The sequence below is a fragment of the Chelmon rostratus genome, chromosome 1, assembly GCF_017976325.1.
Source record: "Chelmon rostratus isolate fCheRos1 chromosome 1, fCheRos1.pri, whole genome shotgun sequence".
Lineage (NCBI taxonomy): Eukaryota > Metazoa > Chordata > Actinopteri > Chaetodontiformes > Chaetodontidae > Chelmon > Chelmon rostratus.
The window spans coordinates 14,093,184-14,105,559 of NC_055658.1; the positions used below are offsets into that span (position 1 = coordinate 14,093,184).

General features: G+C 41.0%; 1 protein-coding gene across 8 annotated transcripts in view; it reads right to left on the minus strand.

Moving 5' to 3' along the window:
- Window positions 1-2,155: 2,155 nt before the first annotated feature.
- Window positions 2,156-12,376, minus strand: part of tjp1a (tight junction protein 1a) — a 53,615-nt gene continuing 43,394 nt past the window's right edge. For 4 of the 8 annotated variants that reach the window (XM_041942138.1, XM_041942124.1, XM_041942131.1 and 1 more), the window contains 9 exons: window positions 10,639-11,463; window positions 10,385-10,467; window positions 10,008-10,184; window positions 9,741-9,847; window positions 9,244-9,503; window positions 8,468-8,622; window positions 8,162-8,382; window positions 6,451-6,594; window positions 2,156-2,801 (listed from right to left, as the gene is read on the minus strand). In XM_041942138.1, coding sequence (XP_041798072.1) covers window positions 2,707-2,801; window positions 6,451-6,594; window positions 8,162-8,382; window positions 8,468-8,622; window positions 9,244-9,503; window positions 9,741-9,847; window positions 10,008-10,184; window positions 10,385-10,467; window positions 10,639-11,463 — 2,067 coding nt within the window. In that variant the 3' untranslated portion in view covers window positions 2,156-2,706. The remainder of the gene's footprint in view (window positions 2,802-6,450; window positions 6,595-8,161; window positions 8,383-8,467; window positions 8,623-9,243; window positions 9,504-9,740; window positions 9,848-10,007; window positions 10,185-10,384; window positions 10,468-10,638; window positions 11,464-12,376) is intronic. The other 4 variants (XM_041942172.1, XM_041942153.1, XM_041942163.1 and 1 more) reach the window with 2 other exon arrangements.

Below are 12,376 nucleotides of genomic sequence, written 5' to 3' on the forward strand. Positions count from 1 at the left end.
ATCGTCTCTACAGAATCAATAAATTAATCATTTCATTCCATCTTTATTTGTCTATTCTTCAGGCCTGCACAGATCTGATTTCCCATCACAAACAGCTGACTGTAGGTCTACCTCCTGAACCCAGGGAAAGAGTCACCACAGTGTAAGTCATCGTTATTGTGAGATTGGCTTCGTGGAATTAATAAGCACATAATAAACCGAATCATTTCTTCTCAGTCCTCTTCCTCCCGAGGAGTTGAGCACTCTCCAGTGGTCAGGACATCAGTATCGCTGTCCTCACTCAGGTAAATCTTTAACATTTCAGACCGCCACAGGACTTTTTCAGACACTGATCTTACAGCTGTAAACTGCGTATGTTTGTAATACAGAAAATCATGGTCTACCTTGCCATGTACGTGCGCTCCCAGCCTGCTCTGTTCGGGGACATAGGAATCATCATGCAAGTGATGGCCACTGAGCTGGCTCGCAGCCTGCGCTGCTCTGGTAGGAAAACAGAGCACGCTTACACACTATTGTGAACATACACACAGCATTATAGGATGATTTTCTGCTGAGAACAGTATCGTGAGATATTAAAATCCCATCTGAAGGACTTTTCTATTTCTGACCTTGTTCAGCAGAGGTCACCGGCGCCACCTAGCTGTGAAACCTGAGCCATGATATACAGAGAAACAAGACACAGAAGAGATAAAGAGCCAATTAATTTTGGCAAAATAAATCAGTGTCTCAAGTTTCCTCAAAGAATTTCCTGTTTTTCTTCATCTTGAATGAGAATAAACATATTTGAGTTTTACATTGTTAGTCAGATAAAACAATTTGAGATGGCTAAAAAACATATTTCACTATGTTCTCATATTTTATTGATCAAACAATTGAGGAAAATGTCAGATTAACTGATAACAGATAAACACCTGATAATATAAAAGGAAAATCAAAGTTGTGATCAAGCAGAAGGATAAAAAGCAGCAATCACAGCTCGTTCTTTCAGAAACACTTTGACACAGACTCACGCTCTTTACTTTAAAAATGATTTTATTTATTAATACAGTGGTATACTTAAAATTGTGTTGCAGAAGAGAAAAAAAGTCAGCCACACGTGAAGAGCTAATATCCAATTAAAGCAGTGTTATATCTAAAAATAAAATGGTACTGGTGTGCCATACATAATATATTGTCTATTAGTACAAAAATACATTTAAGGGCACACAATACAGCATCCAGTATCACAAATCAGTGAGGGGGACACTTTGAGAGCACACCCTTTGAAAAGAACATGTTTTAAATGTATTTTAGCCCAAGCACATTCCTGATCCTTAAAGAGCCGTAAAAAGACCTTTTTTTTTTGGTGACTGTAACATGGCGTGAACATATTGGTAGAAAAGGTGTGATGTATTATTGTTAGGTTACAAGTTCCAAGGCTCGAGGGTATATCCAGAATACAAAGATAACCACGTTCACTTTCTTCCACTTTTTAAAACATGTTTTCTCTAAGTTTTATACAAAAAAGAAAGACATACAAAAAGTTCATTTACAAACGAAAGAAACAAGGCAATATGCTAGCTTTATTTACAGCCACTTCTTTTCTGTTGTTTTTTTTAAGTAATGCATAGCAGATAAAAGAAGAGCATACCTTTGTTATCCTTTATCAACTGTTATTGTGTGCTAAACCCAAGTTCATTTATACAGTGGGTTCACAAAAATGGCAAAACAAATGACATTATACCATAATTTATCATAACTTATTTTTTTTCTTCATGAAAAGTGAATAATCTGCAGATAAGGCATCACTGCTTATTTGTGTATGAGTGCAAGAGTGCACGGAGAGGAGAGAGAGAGAGAGAGAGTGAGAGAGAGAGGAAGAGGAGGAGAGAGATAAAAATGTGAGGAAGGAACTGAGGAGGCTACTGGACCTGAGTAAAGAACATGCATAGATCTCCCTCAGGCTGGAAGGAGAGACGTGGTACTCGCTAAGAAATTAAGCTACAAGATATTACTGGAGGAAAAGGAAGAATAAGAGGAAGGTGTGAAGGGAGAACGTCTCTAAAAAGTGTGCTGCTGCTTAGGTTCACATCCTGCTCCTTCAACAGATACATGCAAACGTCACTTTCACTGGTTTAACCTCACGTCTGTCTCAAACCTTCATTAAAATTCCATCAATGTGGAAAAAACGTGCCGATACTTCTTTTTTTTTTCTTCTTTGACTGAACTGAAAAAATAACAAGATGTTGACTGGTAATTGAATTCATGAGTAAAATTTTAGCAAATCTCCTCTACACTACTATATATACTGTATGCATATATAGCATAAATATATACCGACACAGTTTTGAAACACGTACGCTGCCTCAAAAGTCATCCCATCCTTTTAAATTCATGTAAAAATTACATTAAACATTGCCTTATATATAGTGTCAATCCTCAGGGGCATGGGGCATGCATTACTGGTCTCAGTTCACATCAAAACTTCAAATGGGGGAAAAAAGTTTAAAGAACAGCTTGCAACGATCATCAGTGTCTCGCCTTCATCCATGGGTGCAGTAAACAGCACTGACTGGGTCGTCTTCATATTCCAGTCTGTGATGTGTGTGTGTGTGTGTGTGTGTGTGTGTGTGAGAAAGTATGTGTTGTGTGTTCATGTGTGTCCATCTTCTTCATTTCATCCCCCATGGTTTCACATTCAGTAACATCACACCTGCTGGTCCGTCCTTAAAAGTGGTCGATGAGCACAGAGACGCAGTTGGCCCCCACCAGGTAGTTGGGGTCCCCGGGGAGAGACTTGTTCTGCCAGCTTTTTGGGTCACCTGCAGGCAGACAGATGGGAGGGAAATCATGAGCGAGAACAGCTGCCTTTCATGATCTACTGTTCAACCAACTCCCGAACTACAGATCTCATTTTAAAACAGCACCGGCTGCAGAATGTGATTGCATCTATTGACTGGAAGCCATGTTAAGTAATATCACATGGTTTTGTGGCCTATGTCCAAGCACAGCAACACAAGAGACTAGTAAAAGCAATTTCATATTTCTATTGAACGTCCCCAGCCTCTTGTTGACTGCAAATTAAACCTCAGTCACTGTGAGGCCTGAGTGTAATTGCAATTATAAACATACAGGTCTATGCCAAGAGGAAAGTTCCAGTAATCAATCAGAGAAAGCAGAGCCAGCTCGGCAGAGGTCCATCGATACACTGCAGGCTAACTGTACAGGTGACAATATAAAGACAGACTCCTCGTTAACATCGACTGTCGCTCTCTGAACTGTCAATCTTGTGCTCTAATCTGGGTGATGTGGAGTAAATAAATGTGACAACAACCAGAGGAGCATCTTCTGTTTGGGTACGCAAAATGGAAAAAAGGGGGAAAACCACACGCATATCTCAGATGCCACCCCTTATTCGAAGATCTAAAGGTGGATGTGAACAAGGACCTCTTAGAACATCATTTTGGCTGCTCGTGGGGCTTTTGCTTGAGCCAGCCGCTGATGCTGGCTCAAGGTAAGCCCAAAGCAAACCCGCTGCCAGCCAGCCTTTCAATACTTCCCTTTAGTCATTACCACTCTATTTCACACACACTGTGTATGAGAGAGTGAACACAGCCTTGACACTAATAAAGAGCCAGTCTTTCTTGTAACACACAATAAACAGAATAGAGAAGACAGACAAAGGAAGGTGGTGTGCCAAAACGCTGATCTTCAGAACTTCAAATAAAAAACACCATCTGAGTTATGAGCTTGTGGCTTTCCACTCCGTCCTTTGATGTCTGGCTGCGAGACACCACCTTACGAGAACAGGTGGGAATTTTCCTCCAGTTTCCTGGTGGAAATATGACCTACTAATTTAAAAGACGCTTTTTGCTCAAGCGACAAAAATTTGTATCACAAATTTTCATAATATTTAAAAGAGAGAGGGAGCATGACATTAAAGGCACCCCGTGAAGCTTTTTAAATAAACACTTACATTTTACATTAAGTGTTTTTCATCGAAAAGCAAGGTGTGCATCGTAGGGCTGCAACTATAATAATTATTACTATAATAATATAAAAACACAATCAGGAAAAATGACATAGTCATAATTTCCCAGTATCCAATGTGCCATATTGTTCTGTCCAAGCAACAGTAAAAAAAAACAACCTGTTATGATTCCCCTATTATCAAAATGACTGCCGATAAATCCCCTGTCAATCAGCTTATTAATAAGTCAACTAAATGTTTCAGCTCTGTTGTATCCTCAAGGCGTGACAAACATGCTATTCCTTTTTGAAAGGTGCTCCACTTTTCTCCACATTTTCGGGGGCTTTCAGCCATATCCTGGGCCCTCGCTGTCAGACAGACTTTGCTCAGTGAGTTCACGCCATCTGCTGGTGAAGGCCATGAGAAGTGTCTGAAATCTCTGGAAAATTCCCAGTAAATGGACCTCGTGCTGAGACTTTCCTGTCAAACTGATGAACCATCAAGTTCAATTTTCAAAGCACTTTTTTGAATATAAGGCCTGAGAGTGTCAATAAAACCTGCACTGCTTATATAAATGTTTGCTGTACATCAGGTAAAAGCTCACATCTTCACAGCTTTTTACTGCTGCATATCTAAGTTTAGTGGGATGTTACCATTCCATGATGAGTGGTGTGAAACTACTGGCAGCATTGTGCATCATGTTACCTGCATGCTTGTGCATGTGTGTGCTCGTGTGTGTGCGCAAGTAGACCATTAGATAAAGACAAAACAGGGAGCCCACTTATCAAACATTCCTCTATAGCTTCAGTAGTGGTAAGAAACTCCACAGAGCACCTTTAAATGATAAAAATCATAGGTGGTCAAACCCTGAGAATGCCTGGAAGATGAGATATTGCATAATTTGATCATCAGTTGTTTCATTTGTGATTTCTAATTCTGTTCTATATTACCAGGATTCAGTTTCAGTGCAGATTTCATTTATACTACAAGTTAACACAATCACATCCAGACTAATACAGCATACTCAGAAGAGAGGCAATAAGATGCAGAGAGTTTTATAGGAGGGAAGTGCAGAAGCAGGGAAGCAAAGTGAGAAGAAAATCACAGAGGGGAAAGGAGGAGGCCAGAGAGTGGCCTTGCTTTACAATAAGAGGATTACGACGCAGCCCGATAATCCTCCCACAATTCAGCAGGACAACGGAGTGAGCTCACATCTCATTCAGCCCTCCAAGACTCATCCTTAAAATGAGGCTAATTAGCAGCTAATCCCAACCACTGCCAAAATTACCACTGTTTTTGAAGACGGGGTGTGAGAAGGACAGTATTAAGAAAACTTTCTTAGCAGAAGTTCAACTTCTTTATGAGCTTTGGTTATTTCTCAAACGTTAGCTTGTTTTCTACACAATAGACTGTGAGATGACCTACTTAAATTAGCTCATCTCGGTTTTGATTTCCATTAACATGATTTGTGCAGAATTCTCTCTTTATCTCATTTCTGTCCAGAATACACTGCTGATCATTTTCAATGCTAAAAACATGGATTTCACAAACAGCATTCAGCTTTGTGGTTTTACTTGGACTTTTATGGAGACTTCTTTAGTAAATAGTTACTTATTAAACTTATTTTCTTCCATATCAAAAGTCAGCTATTGGAATCAAGTTATCTTGACTTTCAGAGCAAAAATAAAACAGAAAGTGTTTGAGTCATCTCCTGCAGCCACTCAGAGCTGTGAATGGTTTATCTGTTTGTGCTTCTACTTCCTTGTCTTTCCCAGACCCAGTTTCATACTCACCAGCGTTCTTTTAGTAAACAAATTGAGGCCAGTCTGTTTCCACATTTGGGAAGAGGCTAAATTTAGAGAACTACAGTAAGTTTTGACATGGTAACAAGTTGTCTTTGTGTAACTTTTCTTACATTGTTTTGGAGGATAATAGCGGGCATTATTTGTTACGACAGCGTGCCAGTTTCCGGAACATCTATAAAAGCTGTTCTCCAGGTCAGGATTTGGGTGGCTATGTGAGAAAATAACTCTGGGCAGAGCAGCATGCAATATAATTCTACCTGATGAAATTAAATTATTGTACTGCCCAGTGCCTGGTGCATAAATGTTACATGAAATCAGAGAAAATTGTTAGGGTGACTCAGAGGTGAAAAATCAAGAGAGAAAATCTTGAAAACAATGAGGAAAGACTTTGATCTGAACACCAAATAAAGAAAATCAGTGATACAGTGAATGAGAAATTAAGTGGGTGAGTTAACGAGTATAAATGATGAAAATGAATCAACCAAAGCCATAATTATGAAAAAGGCAGATTTTCCCCCTAGACTGATTCTCAGACAAGGTGATAGTGACCAAAATATCTTGTTCATTTTTTTCTCAATTGATTTTTAATGAAGAGAACCAAAACTGGGGGTAAAAGCTGATTCAACAGTGACCCACAACCCTCATATTCACACAGCCAGCCCAAACGACCCCGGAAGAACAGAGAGCACAGCGTACCCGACGAGGAGTCGGAGGATTTTAGAGCAAAAGACCAACCATCAGGGGTCATAGACGCACAGTGAGGTAAGCGTAGCTCCACAGGCTTCAAAAACTTGAGGCCATGAGGTCCACACATCACCAGAGGACTGAGCAGAGTCTCTCCTGTAAACACAGAGACATAATGTGGTTACAAACTCAATTTAGAACAATTAAAAGTAAACACACACAAGCAGGTCTTCAATGCCAATCTACTCCAACAGTGCTGGTAGGCTTGTGGAGTTGTGTCACTGGGAATATCATGGAACTGTATCAGAACTGGGGATTTGATACCTTGTGGGCACATCCATGCTGGAAATGTAAAGATTCATTTGACAGTATGACACTTTGCATTAGGGTTGGACAGTGGTCTATAATTCGAGAGTGCTGTCATTTTGTTTGCTTGCTGATAGCTGATATGATCGCTCGTTATCTCGGCTGTCACTGTCAGAAAGATGTGGCTGTATGGCACTGGCTGCGCAAAGGGACAAGACGTCGCAAGAGCAATGGAGGCTGAGCATAATACAGCCTGCAAATGACAGCTAGATAAAACTAATGCAGGCTTTGATGTAATAAAAAATCAGTTTAAATAAAAAAATCATCACATCAAAGTGTGAGAAACAGGTGGTGTGTCTAATCTTACACGGCAGCCATGCATAAGCTCTGTTAAGTGATGAAGAAACAATACAACATAATTAACAGCTCTCACACTGGATATCTACAGCAGATGTTTCATATTTGAGAGATGCAGAATTTGAGCCTTTTTAATAATGCTTACTTCCCCCACATGCACACAGTGAAGTCAGAAGGAAGCAAGTTTGTTTAACATACACTGGAGGCAGGACAACCTATGGCTAAATATAAAACAAATATTTTAGAAGTGAGGAGTGGATTACCACAGCATCTTAACCCAACAGCCAAAAGATAAATGATTATCTTTTGGCCACCTGAGGGCAGCAGAGACAAGTTGTGAACACATTATTGATGTTGTATCACTTTTTAATTTGCTGCTGAACTTGCAAGCAAAGAATTATTTATTACATAATTAATACTTATTTACACACCCAGCAGTAACAGAGCAACATTATCATTCATTTGGAGTCATGCCTCTCTCTTTTAGCTGTTTTTGGTCTCCAACCAGCTCCAGCTAGTCTCTAACTATGCCTGTCTGCTTCTTAATGCTGATCAGGTAGTGTATAGTGGGTTTTGAGAGCCTTTTCACTGAAAGCAACTGCCTGGCTGCTGCAACGAAAAACGTTAAAATAGCTGTGAGAGTGAACCAGAACAGTGAAGTTACAGCTAGACAGATGAACAATGAGCTGAAACTCGCTATAAAGCTCTGTAAAGCTAAGGAAAGCTGCAGATTCACCACTTCGAGAAACTTTCAAACTGTTTTCACAATGTCATTTGACGCATTGTTTTTATGAAAATATTGATTACAGACACTTAAATCATCTTATATTCAGCGGGGACCTCAGCAATCGGTGATCATGTTTTTAGTGGTCGGTTTGTCAAGATGATTGTCAATATACACAATCCTGCTTTACATCCAGATCCATCTCCCCAAGGACAACATGCACAATTACACTTTAAACTACTAAAAAAAATGAAAGAGCATCAAATAATTCAGATGTAAATTTAACAAACAACAAAAAAACATGGCTTCTTCATACCTCCATGTTTGACAAGTTACCTTTCTCCTTGTCGAGTGGTGGCAGGATGCTGTTGTCTCTGCAGACCTTGAAGTAGATCTCCTGCTCCACACCGTCAGGTATGGCACCCTGTGGGATAATTATGCTGACTCCTGTCTCAATGGAGCTCAAGACACCGCCGTTGGAGTTGAAGATACCTCGAGCTGTTGCAACCACTGTGTGGCCCTCATCTTCATCCTCATCATCATCCAGGGCACTGGGGCTGGGAGAGAGACACCTTTACTGGTACGCTCTTACATTCACGAGAATACCTTCAGTTTAGTCTGTAGTCGAACTGAGATTTTTACCTCACTGGGATAGCCTTGGGTACAGCATTGATGTTGTTGTGCTGATGTTTGGAGCGGTGGTCCATAGTGCGTGTGAAAGTGTCCAGGCCGCTGTCATGGTCTGTGTTCTGGGGCTGTGGGGGGATCTGCGGCTTTACTGGGCTGGAGCTCCTGCCCTGTTCCAAATACGAGAGGGTGAAATGTTATACATGGTACTTCATACCATGGCCAATGAAAATTCTCATTGATTCTCATTGGTTTGAAGGTCTGGACTGTAGGTAAAGACAGCGACAGTGAGGCTTAGCTGAAGAGCTTGAGGCTAAAAGTTACAGAGTTACACCAACAAAGTGTGACAAAATTACAGTTACAGACGAGTTTTGAAAAAGTGAACTCAACAGAAAAAAATGATAAAGGCAGTGATGACAGGATGAGATAAAACATGGCAAGGATTACAGAAAAACATACAAGTGGCCAAATCAATTGAGAAATATGTCAAAAAATCACTGAACCTGAACCCCTGAAAAATGTTCCCTTTGTTTTACTTGTTTTTTAAAATTTACATTAAAAACTTTTTTCAGATAGCATGAACTTGTCTGCTTATGTTTTTGACTTTGTACCAAATCTTAGAATCTTAGGGCTGCAGTTACATAAATAGCATCATTAATTATGTCATGTATTTATTTGATTTTGATTTACAGCCACATGGATTTCAACAGCATGGCCTTACTTGCGTCATTATTTATCTGACCCTCTTTAGAATGCTGCACTGAAAAGACCACTGGCCAAACTCTGCTTACCTTTGAAGCAATCTCCGGCTTGTCATTGGGCAGAAGGTTGTGGTTGAATTTAGGACTGTCGAACATGCGCGCAAAAGGCTTGGCAGATGTGGTGTAGGGCTTGGGCGCGTAGCGGTTGTAGCTGGATACTGGTGGAACCCCGGTGCTAGTGACTGTTTTTGGAGGCTGTTCACTAGTGCCATTGACTGGAGACTTCTCTGGGAAACTCTTGTGAGGCAGAAAGTTGGTCTGGACTGTGTCCTCTCGGGCAGGAGGCTTGGCTGTGGGAGAGCCATGAAGGTCAGCCAAAGAGCTTCACAGGATGTGTCACTGAGTTGTCGTGTGCGTGTATGTTTTTATTTGTATGACATTATGTACATTTGGCATACACAGCAGGCAACGTCAGGAGATAGACAAAGTGCAACATGTGATACAGAACACAAATGCATCTTCACATGATTAAAGTCTTGTATGAGATAAAGTCCTGAATGATTTTTTGGTAAAACAGTACATTTTACCTTCAGGTGCTGGTTTGGGCAGTGTGGCTGGTGGCAGAGAAGGCGTCACCTGGGGAACTGGTTCATATTTTTTCTCCACTGGAGTTGGTTTCTCCACAGACTCTGTCCTGTATTGAAAGACCAAAACCATCAATTCAACATTCACAGTAAATGTGAACAAGACAAAAATTGAAAACCATAAAGAATGTTACAGATAGCTTTAAGGAAAGTTGGAAAAGACACAAATCTAAATCTAAATCTATGATTGTGCATGGGAATGAGCATCACCTGGGGTAGTTGTGGGTTGCTTGTGCTTGTGGCTGGGGTTTGTTGGGACCGGCCTGGAGCTTGTCAAAGTAAGACAGCTGTTTCCTGTAGTAGTCCTCATCCTCATCAGGGTCGTAATGGTTGGAGCGCACAATGTCATCAGCTATGTTGGACTGAGGCTTCTGAGGCCCTGGGGCTCTGGGTTGATGTGATAACACAGTCAAGCAGGTTAAATGCATGGTGAGATAAGAACAGGAGACGAAGAGTTTACAATGAGAAATGGCCAAATGAAGATGCCTGAAAATTAAAGTGACTAATTACACAATTTTATTCTAATATACTATACTATACTATACTCTGATAATTAAAGGTAAGTGAAAACAGCACTATAGGCTCACCTAAAGGTCTTCTCTTGATCCAGGTTGCTCAGAGAATTTGCTTTAGGGATTACTCCACCTGCTTTCAAAGGTAAATCGGCTGCCTACAGTAGCAAAAGCAATGAACCTCATCAGTGGGATAAAAAATCACGAATGTTCACTTCAAATGTGCTAGTTGTTCAAGATGCTGAAAAGAAAATGTGAAGGTTTTAGTTCAGTATATTAGTATCTGTTGTAAGTGTATTAGCTGCCAATATATCTGCTACACAGTTTACCTTGTTTCCTGATGAATCCCCTGCATCTCTGGCTCTGTCCATGGACACAGAGCGTTTGTTCTCAAACATCTTGACCCTTGTCAGGACAGACTGTGGCCGCATGGCGGGGTCATCCTGTTGCTCATCTCTAGCTGGCTTTGGAGTGTCCACAGGGGAAGGCGAGGGGGCCTCTGCTTTGGGAGGTGGTGTGGGGCTGCTTTCAGAGTTCACAGGAATGGGGTCATACTGCTGAGGTTTGTAGCTCTTTTGTTGTGGGGTTGGTCCCTGGTTATAGGCAGGCCGCAGGGGAGTGGGGTCTGGGGAGCGGGCAGCTGAGGGGTACGTGCTCAGATGTGAATCCTGGTCATAGTGCAGTTCAGGCCCTGGAGCAGGAGGTGAAGGATCATCATAACGGACGGGCGCTGGACCTGTCGGTTTACCATAGCGGGGCCGCCCGTCAAATCCCTGCTGAGGTGGGGGCTCGTCGTAGCGGAGAGGAGGGGTGTACTGGGAGTCAGGGCCGTCACCATATGGCAAACGAGGATCGTAGCCCTGAGAGTTGGCAGTAGAAAGCGGCTGGCTGTAGGGGTTCCACTGTTGCTGGTCGTAGTGAGGCACACTGTTCTCATAGGGTGGGTTAGAGTCATAGTTCCGGTACTTTGGTTCTGGGTAACCACCTCCACTGCTGATTCCGCTGTTGCTGACATCAAACCGACTGGGTGGGTGGTCGTAATCTCTGTATGGCTGGTCAGGATGATATCCCTGCTGTGGGTTGTAAGCCACAGGCTTCATACTGTGACTGATTCTCCCTGTGTTGTCTGTGCTGTATGGATCCTTCTGAAACATCTACCGAACAAATACAAAAACAAAGAAAAAGGTTAAATGATTGCACAGGATCCACGAACACACTGCACAACAATAAAATATGTGATAGGTGATATGTGAAGTTCAAGCATGAGAAAAGGAGAATATTAAAACAAGTCTGTGAAATTAATTGCAGAAGAGGAAACAAAAAGGGAAAGACCTGAAATAGAGAAACTGAGAGGGAGGGGTTACTGGTCAGATAATATATTAGATTAAACAGAAATCGCAGCACAGACAAACACTCGTTGCAGCTGAAAAACATCACAATGTACCACTGCAACCCCAAATTAAACACTAAAATAAAAAAACAAAGAATAACAAAGTTTATAAAAAAAACAACAACAAAACAATGGGAAGCATTTTTCTTGTCTAAACTGACAAAATGTGAAAATGGTGCAGAGCATTGTAATGTAAACTATTTACAAAATGTATATCAATAACTTGACCAATATATATATATATTTTTTTTTCCCACACATTATGTGTGTACTGCTGCATCCACGAGGGAAAATGCCACCCACTGTCTTGGTGTAATCATAGAGGCAACTTAAACATCCACAATAATATTTAACATTACAAGCACATACCCATTGTACAAAAACATATTAAGAATCCTGTTTGAGAAGTAACCATTAACAATCCATCCAAATCTGAAGAACATTTCTGTTTAGGTGGTCCTTATTACTTGGCCATAGCTACATTTCAAACAAAATCTAGAAAACGGATGGAAAATTAATGGCTACTTTTACAAGGAAACGATCCATTCAATCTGCACTGATAAATACAGCACAAACAGATCTACTTCTAGTGGTTAACCGAGAATGAGGCAAACATGTTACAGCCATGCAAAGAGGATAAGCAACAGTGAGAGCCGCAGGATTTCCTCTACATGTAG